The sequence below is a fragment of the Empidonax traillii genome, unplaced genomic scaffold (genome assembly GCF_003031625.1).
Source record: "Empidonax traillii isolate 1590-97213 ecotype Southwest subspecies unplaced genomic scaffold, ASM303162v1 scaffold23:size2178997, whole genome shotgun sequence".
NCBI classification, from domain to species: Eukaryota; Metazoa; Chordata; class Aves; order Passeriformes; family Tyrannidae; genus Empidonax; species Empidonax traillii.
The window spans coordinates 1,659,366-1,675,218 of NW_020955216.1; the positions used below are offsets into that span (position 1 = coordinate 1,659,366).

At 58.0% G+C, this 15,853-nt stretch overlaps 4 protein-coding genes across 7 annotated transcripts; 3 read left to right on the forward strand and 1 right to left on the reverse strand.

The window, feature by feature from the left end:
• The first annotated feature begins 2,871 nt into the window (after window positions 1-2,871).
• Window positions 2,872-8,222, forward strand: TERF2 (telomeric repeat binding factor 2). 4 transcript variants are annotated; one of them, XM_027903641.1, is made up of 10 exons: window positions 2,872-3,052; window positions 3,138-3,233; window positions 3,760-3,890; window positions 4,085-4,171; window positions 4,673-4,819; window positions 5,027-5,445; window positions 5,924-6,316; window positions 6,797-6,882; window positions 7,141-7,187; window positions 7,656-8,222. In XM_027903641.1, the coding sequence occupies exons 1-10, from the start codon at window positions 2,872-2,874 to the stop codon at window positions 7,812-7,814; spliced, it is 1,746 nt and encodes a 581-aa protein (XP_027759442.1). In that variant the 3' UTR covers window positions 7,815-8,222. The 4 variants fall into 4 exon arrangements, with proteins under 4 accessions (XP_027759442.1, XP_027759460.1, XP_027759453.1 ...); XM_027903659.1 differs by having other exon boundaries at window positions 2,875-3,052; window positions 6,080-6,316; XM_027903652.1 differs by having other exon boundaries at window positions 2,875-3,052; window positions 7,622-7,787.
• Window positions 8,223-9,334: 1,112 nt separating this feature from the next.
• TMED6 (transmembrane p24 trafficking protein 6) lies at window positions 9,335-11,444 on the forward strand. Its single transcript, XM_027904300.1, has 4 exons — window positions 9,335-9,532; window positions 10,308-10,434; window positions 10,583-10,734; window positions 10,891-11,444. The coding sequence occupies exons 1-4, from the start codon at window positions 9,335-9,337 to the stop codon at window positions 11,113-11,115; spliced, it is 702 nt and encodes a 233-aa protein (XP_027760101.1). The 3' UTR covers window positions 11,116-11,444.
• Window positions 11,445-11,643: 199 nt separating this feature from the next.
• On the reverse strand, window positions 11,644-13,091 carry NIP7 (nucleolar pre-rRNA processing protein NIP7). The gene is made up of 5 exons (XM_027904311.1): window positions 12,984-13,091; window positions 12,522-12,608; window positions 12,297-12,435; window positions 12,067-12,207; window positions 11,644-11,987 (listed from the first exon to the last, which is right to left on the reverse strand). The coding sequence occupies exons 1-5, from the start codon at window positions 13,037-13,039 to the stop codon at window positions 11,868-11,870; spliced, it is 543 nt and encodes a 180-aa protein (XP_027760112.1). The 5' UTR covers window positions 13,040-13,091; the 3' UTR covers window positions 11,644-11,867.
• Window positions 13,092-13,119: 28 nt separating this feature from the next.
• COG8 (component of oligomeric golgi complex 8) lies at window positions 13,120-15,832 on the forward strand. The gene is made up of 5 exons (XM_027904216.1): window positions 13,120-13,436; window positions 13,764-13,971; window positions 14,076-14,894; window positions 15,220-15,388; window positions 15,529-15,832. The coding sequence occupies exons 1-5, from the start codon at window positions 13,120-13,122 to the stop codon at window positions 15,753-15,755; spliced, it is 1,740 nt and encodes a 579-aa protein (XP_027760017.1). The 3' UTR covers window positions 15,756-15,832.
• The last annotated feature ends 21 nt before the right edge of the window (window positions 15,833-15,853 follow it).

The window sequence follows — 15,853 nt, forward strand, 5'->3', positions numbered from 1 at the left end:
GTGTCTCCGGCTCTGCCCAAGGATCAGTTCAAGCCACCTGCAGCAGGTGGCGGGACATGGACCTGCAAGCAGCGGCTGTTTGATCGGTGTATGTGATGTGTGCTGGCAGGAATTACCTGCCAGGGTCCCCTGGCAGAGCTGTAGCTCTCCTCTCATAGGGTTCAGATTTCCATGGGAACAGCTTTTCCACTGCTCCTTTTGTTATGGTTCTTCCTGTGTGTATATAAAACATGTCACCTCACAGGTCTTTACACTGAGCCAGTGGAGGAGCAGCTCCTGATTTTTACCAATTTCTAAAGCAAAGTTCACATGCAGATCTGATGTGAGGTGCTGAACAATTCTCCTCCCTCCAACCACTTTAAACAGGCTCAGGGACCCGAGTAACTTGTGAGCCTGGTGTTTTTTCTTTATGAACTGGCATTTGTGGAATTTACTTCCTTGCCCTTGCAGGCTGGGCAGTGGGTGTTTGTTTAACAACTGCTGAGGAGGCAGAAATGCTGAGTTGTTAGTGCTAAACTGTCACCAGCACTGGCTAAAGGTTAAAGGTGTGTGCAGGGACAGTCTGATGGGCTCCCTGCTAGGCAGGCTTCTAAAATCCCTCTGGATTTTAAAGGGAGCTCAAGTGAAGTGCCTGTACCTGCTGCCACTGAGCTGGGATTTCTGTGGGAATGAGACATCCCTAATGCTGCAGTTCAGATGATGTGGCAGCTCCAGGATGTTTCCCTGTCCGTTCTGTGTGTCCACATCCTGTATAAAGATGGGGCGGCTTGCCTGCAGGTCCAGGCTGTGCATCACAAGTCTGTCACGTCACTCTAGTTGGAGAGAAAGGTATTTTATATTTTTGGAGGGAAAGAAATGGCCCCAGTGGTGCCACAGCTTCTCTGGGCAACCCGTGCCAGGACCTCATCCCCTTGGGTACAGTGGCTGGTTTCCTCCTGCATCCTGGCTCTCCAGGCACAGCAGTGACACAGCTAATGATGGTGGTACCCAGGGAGCTCTACATATTCACTGGCACCAGAACTACGGCCCTGCTGCCCCTCCCCACCACCAGACCCAGGCACAGGTCTGAGATGTGCCGAGTCTGTGGAGAGCAAAACCTTGGGGGCAGGGGCTGCTGTCCTGCCTGGAGCTCCAGCACAGCGAGAGCAGAGCATGGTAACCAGGGCCCCATGATTTTCCTGTCCTGTTTCCTGCTGTAACTCATCCAGAAGGATGTGACAGGCACGAGACTGCAGCAACGTGCAGATCCTGTTCCCTGGAAAGTTTTCTTCCATCTGTAATCACTTAATCAAAAGCCATAAATCAGTGAGGGAAGGCTCAAATGCACAAGCATGGCTGCAATTTGTGCCTTCCTGCCCAGTGTTTTGTTTGGCACATGGAACTCCAAAACTTTTCCTGAAAAAGTGATGATGACACTGGGGGAGGAATTGGTGAAACTGGACAGTGATGCCACTTGCATTCCAGGTCTGCTTCCATCATCCCTGCTTCCTTTTCTTTCACTGTAGAAGATTCAGGGAGCAAACCAGTGGGTTTATTTCTGTATTTACTCTGGAATTCACCATTCCAGGCTGGTTTTCCACTCCTGGGTGCTGTTAACGCACCATTGGCCCAGGCAGGCTGCTGTCACCTCCTCCTGCATCTTGAGACAAAGAAAGAGCAAACCCACTTTGCCCATGACAATTCTGCATGGAAAAGCATTTGACCCCAAGCAGGGTGCTGTCACCTCCCCTCAGCGCAGGAAGGTGCTGTGGGTATCGCTCCCACATCCTTCCCAACACCCTCCACCACATTCTGAGCGCAGCTAGGCTGTGTCCTGCTCCCACCTCGCTCCCCAGGGCAGCTCCCCCGCCCCAGGTGACCCTTCTGCCTCCCAGTAATTATTTTTATCTCCTTTTGTTTGCCAATAAAAATCCCTCCCAGTTTTACAGTTTTCCATCTGACACATGGATTTTTGCCGGTGTCCGTTTCCTCCTCCCCCGGAGGGAAGGGAGGATCCCAGATCACCTCATGCCAAAGGAATTTTCACATGCTTTTCCACCTCAGGTGAGAGCCCCCAGGACAGTGTCAGGGATGTTTCTGGGGCCAAGGAGACACCCCAGAGTGGCAGAGAACTACCCTGTGATCCCAAGGACCTGCTTGCCAGCGCCTTCGCCTGCAGGCACCAGTTCTGCTTGGGAATCACTCAGTGGGATCACTGGGAAAACAGGACTTCTGATTCGTTATCCAAACTCTGAGAGACTGCGGGATGGTCTCTGCCCCAAAATCCTGCCCCAGGGACCTGGTTTGCTGTGCCAGGTGAGGGAGGGGGATGGCAGGTGGCCGGAGCACAGGGAATGGGAATGTGTGGGAACATCCCTGCTGTTTGAAAGACCAGAATAAAGGGAAAACCCCAAATAAAAGTACAAAATAACAGTTCCTGTGTAACACTTGGAGGGTTCTGCCAATGTTTGCCAATGAAGGTCTGGCTCAAGCTGTGTGGTGCTCCCTGTCCCCTGCCCTGAGGTGCAGCCAGTGCAGTATCTGTCCCTGTTCCTGCCGGGAATGCCGAGCAGCAGCTCTGTGGGGATGGCCCATCCTTGGGAACACACCTGGCCGTGCTCCTCGTGTCTGTGCCGGCAGGGTGGCACTGGCTGCTCTGGTGACACGAATGTAACACGTCTGCGCCTGGCCGGGTGAGGCTCTCTCGGGGGTCTCAGCACGTACAGGTGGGCACTCCCCTGCTGTGGATCCCGCTGGGTGAGCAGGGGGACATTCCTGACCCAGGGACACGGCCGGGCCCTTTCCGCAGTTCCCCGCCCGCCCGCCAGGGGGCGCCCTACCGTGGCCCTCGTCGTCGGTGTCGTCACGTCCGGTGCATCACTTCCCGGCGGGATGGCGGCGCGGCGGGGGCGGGCGGTGCGGCGGGAGCAGGTCCCGGGCCCGCCCGGTATGGCGGCCCTGCGCGAGGAGACCGTGAACGGCTGGGTGCTGCAGTTCTACTTCCACCGCGCCATGCAGGCTTACCGCTCCGGGCGCCACCGCGAGTTCCGCCAGCTGCGCGATATCATGCAGGGTGCGGCGGGCGGGGCCTGGCCGGGCGGGGGGCGCGGGGCGGCCGGGCCGCGCTGCACCACCCTCACCCGCCCCTCGTCCTGCAGCGCTGCTCGTGCGACCCCTGGACAAGGAGCCGGCGGTGGCCCAGATGCTGCGGATAATGCAGCTGCTGTCGCGGGTCGAGGAAGGCGAGAACCTCGGTAGGTGCCTTCCCCGCGAGCCCCGCTGCGTGTCCCGGGCTGTGTCCGTGCCCCTGCGGCTCACGGAGCAGGGTCCTTGTTCAGAGCAGAGCTCTGGGATGTGTTTGTGCCCCTGCGCTGGTCTGAGCCTGTGAGGCTGTGGGGGCACTCCCTGGGGGCAAGGGGTGGCTGTTCGTGCCCGTGTCTCGCTGCTGAGGCCAAGAGGAGCATCCGTGGTGCTCCAGGGCTGGCCTGGTGTCCACGCACACCGGCCTGTTGACTCCCGCTCAGCTTTGGAGCTTCCAAAGTGCTCCCATGGGTCAGTGCTGGGCACCTGGGAAGTTCTCAGATGCTGCTTCCGGAGCTATCCATGGCTTGGGGAATTTCCGCTTTGGGTCAGGGGAAATCGCCATTCAGATACCGGCAATGCCTCATCTTCAGCCTCAGTATCCCTGGGATTTATAAGCAGCCTGTGCAGGTGTACAACCAGCTCTCTGCAGGGAAGCACCGTGAGCCCTCCCCAACCCCCGGATGACAATTCTTGTAGATTGTACCTTCGACAAGGAGTCGGAGCTGACCCCGCTCGAGTCGGCCCTCACCGTCCTGGAGCTCGTCCACAAGGAATTCTCCATGCCGGAGAAGACGATGGAGACCGTGCAGAAAATGGTGAAGGATGCTGTAAGAACTTTTTCTTCCTCAAGAAATGCTTTGTGCAGCTTTTGGCTTAGAAAGGTCCTGTGTGGTGATGGTGGGAGCTGCCTTATGTGCAGGATTCCCTCATTAGCTGCAAACCTGTGTCCACAGTGATGTGGAAGTTGGCTCTGAGCTGTTTCCTGTGCCCTGCTCCAAACTGTCCTTGTTTTCCTCTGCAGGCTGTTATTGTCTGCATCAAAAACAAAGAATTTGATAAAGCTTCCAAAATTGTCAAGAGGCACATGGGGAAGGATTCCAAGAACCAGGTGAGTGTGTGTTGGAATAAAGTGGGGGCTGCCTGATGTATCCTGGGGGGTGTTTGAGGGGGGTCTGATGTGCCCGGGGGTGAGGATGCCAAAATGGAAACAGTCCTTCTGGAGTGATGGGCCCTCAGTGTTGCACATTTAGATTATCACCTTGAAACCTCCTCTCTCACTCATTTTTCCTCCATGGGTCTTCCCAGCATCCCATTTATCCCTTGATGAGCTTCAGACCCGCATCTAGAGCTGGTTCTGGGGCAGCAGGAGTTCCCGTTCCTATTTCTGCAGCCACTGGGGTGCTTGGGCACTGAAGGCAAGGAGAATTCCTGAAATAAGGTGGCTCTGCTGTTTCTTTTTCTGTTCCTCTGGCCTTTTCCCAGCCTCACTGCAGTGTAAATTGGTTGTGCCTGGAGAAAGGCAGACAGGAAAGGCCCAGATCCTCGCTATGGTTGTCACTGTTCCCCTTGTCCCTGCACAGCGTTCTTACCTGATTCTACAATTCCCTAGAAAAAGAGGAACGAGTGGCTGGCTGTCATCCGGGAGAAGAATTTCTCTCATCCAAAGGTCAAAAACTTCTCCTACAAGGACTTCCAGCAGAGCATATTTGAGTTCCTGAAGGTCTATGTGGACGACTCGGAGCCGCTGCTGCTGACGGTGCGTGTCCACCCCAGTGCCCCGGAGCTGAGGTGCCCAATTAGCAGAAAGTTAAATCCAGAATGCTTTAAATTCGGTCCATCCCTTAAAGGTTTATATGGTTGAACATGTTTTTCAATCCATGAAATGCCTTTGGGAGGGGATAAAATGTGATTGGAGCATGAGGAATCATCTCTGTAATGGTGCTGTGCTTTCTCTCTCTCCAAGGTAATGAAAAAAACTTTGAATTTGGAACACACCGATGAACCAAAATCCTTATCGGTGACTCCCAAGTCTGCAGGTGGGCCAGAGGACCAGACAGCGGCTCCAGAGGACTCAGGAAGGGCAGAGGGTCCTGCAGGAGCCCCAGAGCCTGCAGGAGCAGCAGAAGAGCCAGAGGGAGCTGCCAGCCCTGTAGAAAGGGCAGCGCATCCCGCAGTGGCTCCAGAGGCCATGGAAGGAGCCAGTGGCCCTGCAGCAGCTCCAGAACCTATGGAAGTAGCCACCGACCCAGCAGCAACTCCTGATCATTTAACATCAGAACCTGATGTCCTGAAAGATACTCCAGAGCCTGTGGAAGTAGCTAAAGAACCAGCTACCAAAGTAACTGCAGAACTTCCAGAAGTGTCCGCCAGGGACTCAGAAAGGTGGGCAGAGGAGTCTGGCCCTGGACTGTGAAGGTGGCCATAGTTCTCTTCTATGGGGTAATCCCCTGTGTCCAGGCAGCTCCTAAGTCCCTAAATGCCAGCCCAGGCCAGCCCAAAGGTGTTGGTACAGGACTGCGGATCCCGGGAAAGGTGTTGAGCTGGTTTGGTTTGGTTGCTGCTGTGACCAGGGAAGGGGGCCGTGGCTGCGGAAGGTTTGCTCATGTGGAGCAGAGCTGGAATCCCTGTGGTTCAGCCCTTAGCTGGGAATAGTAGGGCAGCAGTGGAGCATGGACACATGTCCTCCAAACCTGCTTCCTGAGACACTGCACTGTTTAGGAGGGCGGACAGGTGGGTTGGGAATTCCCTCTTCCTCGGAGTCCATAAGGCAGGTGTTGGGGGAGGGAGAGGCCGGATTTTGGGGCAGCAGAGCTCCCGTGGTGGTTTCTCTACAACCTGCTCGGTTGTGTTTATTTTGTAGGCAGCCCCCCGGAGCTGTAACCTCGTGTGGGATTTCTGTTCTGAGAGAAGCTTTCAAGATCCTGTCGGACTCCCAGGACTCTGATGCACTCTTCACCAAACTGGACGAAACAGACTTTACCTTCCCCAAGCAACTGTCTCCTTCTGTATCCCACAGAACCAAGAGACGGAAAGAAGTGGAGAATCAAGATTCTGAGATCTCAGACCCTCCTGAAATACCCCATAAGGGCAAACGCTTGTTCACCATAAGCGAACTGGTAATGGAGGCAGACAACCAGTCCAGCAAGTCGAGTGAGAGCCCCGACTCTTCCCAGGAGCCCGTGGTCTCTTCTGCTTCCAGACCCAGACCTGTTCAGAAATTGCATGACCAGCCAGTGACTACTGAGAGTGCCAAGTATGGAGCCTCTGTTTTGTGGTATAGTCTGCTCTGCCCCCAGTCTTGTCTTGCACTGATGTCAGCAGTGTGAGCACTAACTTCTTGCTCTTTAACCCAAAGTGAGAGTATTGACCTTGTCCACCAGCACACGTGGAACTGGGCACAACAAACTCTTGTCCTCATATTTGGCTTTTAAATTAATTATGGGTTAATGGAGAGGAGAAAACGATCCAGCTCCCGCTGGCAGTGGGGTGCTGCGGGTAGTCCTGGCAGGTGATTCCAGTGCAGGTAACATGCGTTTCTCTGCACTTTTGCCAGCTTCAGCACAATTGGCCAGAGTTTGTAGGAGCATCCTATGGAACAGCTTGAACTTTACTTCCTACCTCTTGAGAAGCAAAATGTCCACGGGCTGGCTTTCTGTGCTGGGTGGTCCTGCACTTCTTCCCCAAAAACCTTCTCCTGAGCCAGAAGCCAAAGTAAATCCTCATCTGCTTTCAGGTCCTTCAAGGGAAGGTGGAACAGCTCGCGTGGCAGGGAAGAAAAGGACAGTTGGAGCGAGGAGGATGACCTCTTCTCAGATGGAGGTAAGAACAGAGTCCCCTGGCAGGGCTTACCTGGTGCTATTCTTGGCTTGGGGGTCACTCACAGGGGTGTTGCTACCAAGGGTGAATGAATTTTGAAACCAGAAATCCAGTAGAAAGGCTGGGAGAAAGGAATTGGGGTTTGTTGCCTGTCATGGGGTGCTCTGACTGCACAGCTCAGTAGTTAAGCCTGAGGCAGTCTTTCGAAGAGACTGTACCTCCCAAGTTTTGGGGTATGTAACCCTCTTCCTTGTTTTCCAGCATCAATCGGGACAAACAACTCCACAATCTTTAGCTCCAAGAAACAGGTATGTAAAGTCTTAGGTGCTTCCAGTAGGGCCTGAAGTGGGGCGGTGTCTGTACAGTCTCTGTGGTAAAACAGCCCCGTTTGGAAGTTGGCTGAAGCTGGGCACTAGGAATGTGCCTCAGGTACCTTTGCCTTGACAGCTCAGAGCCAGGTTTGCCAAATTCCCCATGTGCTGGAGGGATTTAAAGCCTTGTTCAGGTGAGGGACACATGTCTGGCAGCTGTTACCTGGGAAAAGGTCCCAACGCTGGTGCCAGCAGGAACTCTTCCCCTAAGCTGTAGGAGGGCAGCTGCTGGCTCTTGTGCTGCTGCACTATATCTGTAGTGCTGGAGTGTTGTGTGTGCAGCTGCCAGCACCTGTCTGCCTTCCCTGCCTGTCCTGGCACAGGGAAGGAACGTGTCAGGAAGGAGCTGCAACAGGTTCTCTGCTGTTCAGCTCTTCCCTGAACCTGTTCACCTGCTCTGTGTAGAAATGGACGATCCAGGAGAGTGAGTGGATCAAGCAGGGTGTGAAGAAGTTTGGAGAGGGGAGATGGAAGGCCATTTGCCAGAAGTACCCGTTCCAGAACCGCACAGCAGTGATGATCAAGGACCGTTGGCGGACCATGAAGAAACAGGGAATCCTCTGAAGCTGGGAGCCCTGGGACATTCCCTGCAAAAACTCATTTTGTTTTTTGGAAGCTGAACCAGAGTGCTGGCACAGGGAGGCTGTCCCAGTGTGGGGAACTCCTCTGACACCCCAAAACCACGACTGCCAGGAACCCAGGAGCCTTGTTCTCCAGCTGGAGCTGCAAAATACTGCAGGTGGCAGAGGCTGTGCAGCCTCTCTGCCTGTGCTCAGAACTGCCTGGATGGAGATTTCCTTGTTCCCCTGACCACTGCAGCCTCTGTGGGATGAATGCCAGCTGGATTGCTCTGCACAGGTACTGTCAGTCAGGATTATCCCTGTCTGATATCTGAATCACTTGTTTCACCCATTTGCCATCACTCCCCCATGGGAGAGAGGCAGCACTGAGTCGCAGAGCTCCTGGGGGGAACAGGCAAGCGGATCTACTCTAGTTTTTCTTCTTTTTTTTATCTCCCCATTATTTTTTTTTTGCTTTGTAAATGACTAATTGTCATTAGTCAAATCCTCCCTCACTCCCACCCCAAGACTTTAGAATATTATTTTGTGTTTCAGTACTTAGAAATGGTTGTTTTCATGTTTAAAGTTCCAGTTCTGGCTGAGTTTGGCCGTGTCTTCCTGGCACTTTCCCTGGTAAGGTCCTTCTACCATATGCAATCCCTGTGAGCGCGTGAGCTATGAGGGCGCTGTGTGTTCCTGCCTTCAGCTACCAAAGCTGGAATCCATGTCCAATCCATGTCTGTAAAATAAAGTCTCTTTCTTTTTGGATACCAAGAGTTTTAAAAAATAAAGTCCCTTTCTTGTTGGGTATTGAGAGTTTGTAAAAAAGAGTAAATTTGTATCTTGTGGGTGGAAATGCAGTGGTGTGGGGCAAGGACTGCCCTGGCAATGTGGGGCTCCCCCTTCCCCTTTGGGGTTGTTGGGGCAGGAGCAGTGCTGTCCTATAGGTGTAGGTGGGAAACAGGAGTTTCTGGCTTAGATTTCTGTGGAGTAAGGGCAGGGGAAATACAGGGGCATTTTCTAAACTTAGTTTTAGGGTTCTCTGGCTGTTTTCCATCAGAGCCAGGGCTGGGAGAACTCCATCTGGGAACACCTGCTTCCCCCTCTGTCCTTCAGCCACAGGTGCTGCACAGTGTCCCTTGTCCCCTGGCTGGGGCCATGCATTTCCCTCTTTATGCCTGTAAATCCTTTCCCTGGGGCTGGAGCAGCCATCGGCAGCAGGAGCTCTGGGGCAGAGAGGCTCAGTGTGGGCCAGTGATGGCCCTTGTGAGGCAATGCCAGTTGATAGTGCCGTGTTTGGAAGGAGCTGTGTCCTGTTACACCCTTCTCCAGGCTGCGCCCTCAGCAGCACAGGGAGGGTGTCCCAGAGCTTCTGCTCCACACCAGGATCACCTTGAGCCGTGGAGCCTGTGCCGTGCTCCTCCCAGCACTGCGGAGCAGTTAATGATTACCCCCCCCCCCAGCCACCCCGTCCTGCTCTGCCCTTCCTAGCAGGAGCGAGTGCTGGAGCCCAGGAGCAGAAGGATGCTGCTGCTGCTGCTCCTCCTGGTGCTGCTGGGCCCTGCCGGCTGCCCCCGCACGGAGCCCCTGAGTGGGTCCAGCCCGGAGCCGCTGTTCCGCGGGGCCGATCGCTACGACTTCGCCGTCGTTGTCCCCGGCGGCGCCGTGGAGTGTTTCTGGCAGTTCTCGCACCAGGGCAGCAACTTCTTCTTCAGCTACGAGGTGAGTGTTGGAGACATGGCCCGGGAAGCTGCTGACATAGGCAGGGAACGGTTGTGCTGGATCAGTCCCATGCAGCAGGTCCTGTGGCACAACACCCCTCAGGGCTGTGCCTTTTCTAGGCAATATCATGGAATAGTTTGGGTGGGAATGGACCTTAAAGCTCATCCCATTCCACCCCCTGCCATGGGCAAGGGACACCTTCCACTAGACCAGGTTGCTCCAAGCCCCATCCAACCTAACCTTGGACACTTCCAGGGATGAGACAGCCACAGTTTCTCTGGCAACCTTTGCCAGGGCCTTACCATCCTCACATGAAAGGATTTCTTCCCAATATCTAACCTTATCTCTATCCATCATCAATCCCCATGTATTTATTTGAATACCTCGCTTAAAATCACAAAGTGGTGCTGGGAGCTGTGGACGTGGTGCCTGAGCACCCCGAGCTCACTCACTGAGAGCTGTGAGGTGTCCTGGCACTGGGGGGAGCTCTTCCTTTCATTGTCTGGGCGGACGCTGTGGCACTGCTGAAGGTCTCAGCACGGTGTGTCCCCATGCTCCATTCCCTTCCTGCAGGGAAACTCCAGCCTTTTTATCTCCTGTTTACACTGGGCTGGCTGAAGGAGAGCCGGGGCATGGCTGTGCCTGGTGCTGGCAGCTTTCCCCCAGCTCTGCGCTTGGCAGAGCAGCCCCACAGGAACATGGCCTTGGGGCTCAGCACAGCTCCATCCACACACCAGTGGACAGTGAATTCCCTTCAGGTGTTCTCTGCCTCCAGGTCCAGCGGGCGACAGGGATCGGCAACAGCAGGAACATCCTGGTCACAGCGAGTGACCCCAATGGCTTCCAGCTTGGTGTCTCCCAGGATGTGCGAGGACAGATCAACTTTGTCACCAAGGACACAGGTCACCCTTGCCCCGGCCCCTGCAGCAGCTCCGAGCCTTCTTGAGTGCCGATTGCTCCCAGATGGGATGGATGAGGGTCAACCGCTGGGGATGTGTCTGCCTGCTGCCTTTCTACCCACAGACTAACAACCCTCATTTCCCTCTGCAGGCTTCTATGAGTTGTGCCTGAACAACCAGCAAAACCACTTCGGCTTCCTGCAAGTGTATCTGAACTTTGGTGTCTACTATGATGACTTCAACATGGAACACAAGCAGCCTGTGGAGAAGAAGGAGCTGAATGACACACTGGAGGCAATCAAGGTGAGGGTCAGGGTGGCCACGGGGTGGTCTAGCACGGCGGCGATGGGCACGTCCTGCTTAGGGGACTGAGAAGGGCATTTGCTCTGGCTGAGCTGCTGTTGAATTCAGTGCTGAGCCCGGCAGGCAGGTCTGAGAGCAGCTCTGCCTCTCCTGCAGATCAGCATCCAGAGGCTGCAGATCCACACCTTCCACATGTGGCGCTTCTACAACTTTGCCCAGATGAGGAAAGGGGCTGACTCCTTCCTCCTGGAGTCCAACTACAACTATGTCAACTGGTGGTCGATGGCCCAGAGCTGTGTCATTGTTGTCTCCGGGGTGCTGCAGCTCTACTTCCTCAAGCGCCTTTTCCATGCACAAACCTCTGGCACCCAGAAGTGCTAGATCAGGGCAGGGCTATGGCTGCCAGTGCCTGGTGACTCTGCTGTGGAAGGGGAGGGAAGGCCAGATCCTGCTTCCAGGAGGAGGTTGGAGAGTTCCCCTCCCTTCTGCCTCCAGCTGTAGCCCTGAAATCACCCCCAGAGAAGCCAAGCACCACACTGTCACCTGAGATTTGTGTGGCAGAAGGGTTTGTCACATCCCTGCCCATCATTAGTGTCCCAATGGGCTTTTTTTACCAGACTCCCAATAAAGGAACGCCTGGCACACCCTGGGGAGTGATCACTGTCTGTTGCTGCTGTCCAGCTTCTGTGAGCCCAGGAGCAATCGCCTGCTTATCTCCCCCTCCCTGAACCTCAGCCCTGGGCTGTAAGCTTCCTTCTGAGATTCCCCCTGGCCTCATCCATCCCCTCGAACACATTGCTTCCCCTCTGTGGAGTTGCACTTTAGTGCACTGTGCTGCCCCAGGGGGGCAGAGAATGGCAGAAGGGGCAAAGGTTGAACCCTCTGAGGCTCCACACCAGACAACAAGCACTGGGAAAAGGAACAGGCTTTATGTGACAAGGCTGGTGCAGGGGCACGTTCCCTCATGCTGGCAGCAGCTCCCCCAGGGCTGTGGGCGTGCATACTGGCAGCCCCTCTCCCTCCCACTTGGGATGGGCTCCCTGTGGCTCCCCAGACCCATGGTCCAGGACAAGGTCCATTCTGCTCAGAAACACTTGCAGGGCATGAGAGTCTCTTCAGGTCCGTGGAATCCCTTAGGTCAGTGTGTCCTCGTTCCGCACATACTCTCCGACGTCGGCTTGGTGGAACACCACGATGGCCAAGGGATCCACCTTCCGGCACTCCTGCGTGGACTTGGCAGCCACCCCAAAACCCTGGAGGGATGAAGAGGGGTGAGAAGTAGTTCTCCCACCCAGTACCACCCCACAGCCATGACAGGCACCGGGCTCTCACCAGCGGGACGTCAGCCATGGAATACACCACCACACCCTGGTACTGCGCCGTGTTCTCCGTGATGCGGCCCAGCCCCGACTTCAGCACGTGGTTGCCATAGAGGAAGGACTGCTCTGAGCCAGGCTTCACCCACACCTTGTACTGCAAGAGAGGACAGAGTGGTGAGGGGCCGGGGGCTGTGGCTGGGGGGCTGGCATGGGCTGGAGGTGGCTTGGGGGGCTGTGTCCCACCTTGGCATAGGGTGCGAGGAAGTCCAGGGCTGTGACACTGAGCCGGAACTTCTGGGACTTGGTGAACTTCCCGAAGCAGGTGCCCGGGGCTACCAGGCTGTCTCGGGGGACACTGGCCGCCAGCTTCAGCAACTTCTCACTGCGGGAGCAGGGCAATGCGGGGGGACTGCGGGGCTGCCGCCCCGCGGGGGCTGCCCCAGAGCCCACCGCGCCCCCGGGGCTCACCTGAGGTAGTACACGCGGTCCCGGTGCAGGCGGAAGCAGTAGGTGCCATCGGGCCGGTCCACCAGCAGCTGGATGTTCTCACCGATGCTGCGGCGACGGACCCCGTGAGCGCGGCCTGGCCGCGGCCCCTCCGGTCCCCGTTCCCTCCCCGTGCCCGGCCCCGCCAGGTTCCAGCTCTCCCGATCCCCAGGCTGGTCCAGGTCCCGTCCCTCCCATCCCCTCCCCGGTCCTCTGTATCCATCCCACCCGGTCCCCATCCCCTTTCGCTGCCTGGTCTCGCCCGATCCCTGGTGCCCATCCCCTCCTCGGTCCCCACCAGTGTCCATCCCGAACCCGGGCCCGGGCCCATCCCTCCCGGTCCCCGGGGTCCAGCCAACCCATCCCTCCCGGTCCCCCTGCCGCTCCCGGTCCCAGCGGCCCATCCCTCCCCGGTCCACCCGTCCCAGTGTCCCGGCCCCTTACTATTTCCCGAGCTTCTCGAACACCGCCCGCGTCTCCGCCTCTGTGAGCGGCCGCATCTCCCGCCGGGCGCACGCGGGGCGGCGGGGCCGGAAGGGCCGTGCCCGGAACCGGCGGTGACGCGGCGGGGCCGGCGGCGATGGCGGCGGCGGCGGAGGAGGCGCGGCTGCTGGCGTGGCTGCGCGGCCCGGCCGCGGGGCCCACCGGCCCCGAGCTCGCCGCCTACGTGTCGGAGCTGGCGGCGCTGGGGCTGGCGGAGCTGGGCCGGGAGCCGGCGCGGCTCGCGGCGGAGCGGGCGCGGGTCGGGGCCGAGACGCGCCGCCTCGCCTTCGAGCACTACCGCGCCTTCATCCGCTCCGCAGAGTGCACCGGCCGCGCCGGCCGCGGCTTCGGCGGCATCGAGAGCCGCCTCGGCAGCCTGCTGGAGCGGCTGCCCGCGCTGCAGGACGCCTGCCGGTGCGGGAGGGCATCGCGGGGGGAACCGGGGGACCGGGGCGGGGAAGGTGAGGGTGGAAATGGGGACAGGAGGGACCAGGGATGGGATGAAGCTGGAGAAGGGTCTGCGGCAACAGGAGCGGCCCTGGGCAGGGGAGGGTGGGCTGGGGGCTGCGAGGGGTCCCATGCTGAGCCCAGTAAGGGCCGGGACTGGCTAGACTGGGCTGGGCTGGAGGCAGCGCAGGGGGGCCCTTGGGCAGTGCTGGAAGCGGCCAGTGTGGATGGGAGGGTCCCGAGGTCCACCCGGTGCAGGAAGGACCCTCCTGCTGATGCTGTCTCGACCCCCAGGGCCTTCATGCGTGATGCTGAGGCGATCGCCTGCAGCCGGCGGATGAACAGCCTGACTCTGAACAGGCACACGGAGATCCTGGAGATCCTGGAGATCCCACAACTCATGGACACCTGTGTCCGCAATGGCTACTACGAGGAGGCGCTGGAGCTTGCAGCCTATGTGCGCCGGCTAGAGAGGAAGCACAACAGCATCCCCGTGATCCAGGTAAGCCCCACTCTGACCTGCCCCATAATCCAGGTGAACCCTATGCTGTCCCTGCCCCATGGTCCACGTGAGTCCCACTCTGCCCCCTGTCTCTCCCCGCACAGGGCATCGTGGAGGAGGTGCGCCAGTCTGCCCAGCTGATGCTGAACCAGCTGATCCAGCAGCTCCGCACCAACATCCCGCTGCCGGCCTGCCTGCGCATCATCGGCTTCCTGCGGCGCATGGATGTGCTCACTGAGGCTGAGCTGCGTGTCAAGTTCTTGCAGGCGCGGGACGCGTGGCTGCGCTCCATCCAAGCCTCCATCCCTGACCACGACCCCTACGTGCACATCACCAAGACCATCGAGGCCTGCCGGGTGCACCTCTTCGACATCATCACCCAGTACCGTGCCATCTTCTCAGACGAGGAGCCACTGGTGCCAGCTGAGGGCACGGCGCCTGCCGAGGGGGCCATCTTCCATGGCTGGGTGCTCCAGAAGGTCTCTGAGTTCCTGCGGACGCTGGAGCACGACCTGGACCGTGGGGTGGGCAGCCGGCTGGACTCGCTGCTGGGGCAGTGCATGTACTTCGGGCTGTCCTTCAGCAGGGTGGGCGCAGATTTCCGTGGGCAGCTGGCCCCCCTCTTCCAGCGTGTGGCTGCCGATACTTTCAGGAAGGCGGTGGACGAGGCGGTGGAGAAGTTCCGTGAGGAGATGAATTCCTACACGCTGATCTCAGCGCCAGCCGTGCTGGGGGGCAGCGCGGCGGTGCTGGTGCCCACGGCCCAGCCTGGGACGCTGCAGCCCCCCATGGTGCTGCTGGACTTCCCTCCCCTTGCCTGCTTCCTCAACGGCCTCCTCGTCGCCTTCAACGACCTGCGGCTCTGCTGCCCCATCGCCTTGGCACAGGATGTCACTGCCTGCCTGGACAGCGCCCTTGGGGAGGTGAGTCTGGAGGATGGTGCTGGGACTTGTGCTGGGAGAACACAGAATGGGTTTGTCCTGGCCTTAGTGGGTTGGAAAAGCCTCTGAGATCATCGAATCAAATCATTCCCCCAGCACTGCCAAGGCCACCACTAACCCATGTCCCCAGGTGCCACATCCACACGGCTTTTAATCCAGTCCCCGCAGAGCCAGCACAGGGGATGGTACTGCCCTGGTCCTGCCACACTATGGCTGGTACAATCCAGGTGCCATTGTCCTCCTTGCCCACCTGGGCTCATGTTCAGTCACTGTCACTCCCAAGTGCCACACTTGCCTCTCTCCCCAGGTGACCAAAACCATCCTGGCCTTCCACCGTGCAGAGGAGGCGGCTTTCAGTGGGCGAGAGCAGGAGCTCTTTGTCCAGTTCTGCATGGCCTTCCTGGAGGACCTGCTGCCTTACCTGAACCGCTGCCTCCAGGTGCTTTTCCCTCCGGCACAGATCGCACAGGCACTGGGTGAGATCCTGGGCTTTGGTTTTCATTACGGGGTGGCAGCTCTGCTCCCACCCATGTTTTTCCCCTTGCCCTGCTGCTGTCCCTCTTTAGGGATCCCGTTACCTGCTGCCACCCCTGACCCCCACTCTCCCCTCTCCCAGGCATCCCCCCCACCCAGCTGCAGCGTTTTGGCCGCCTGGGCCGCATCGACGTGGCCGCACTCAGGGAGCCACTGGCTTTTCTGCTTCCACCGGCACCGGACAAGGAGGAGCCCGCCCAGGAGACCACCGTGTGCCCGGAGGGGGAAATCACAGCCGTGCCCACTGAGCTCGCAGAGAATCCCCCCGAGAAGGCTGTCCTGCCGGATGACCCGGTGGCCACGGGGTAGCTGAGGAGCGGCGCGGCCGGGCCGTGTCTGCCTGTGGCAGTGACCTGTCCCCCCGCCCAGCCCGTCCCCTGCTCGCGGGATGTCCCTTCACCGGCCAC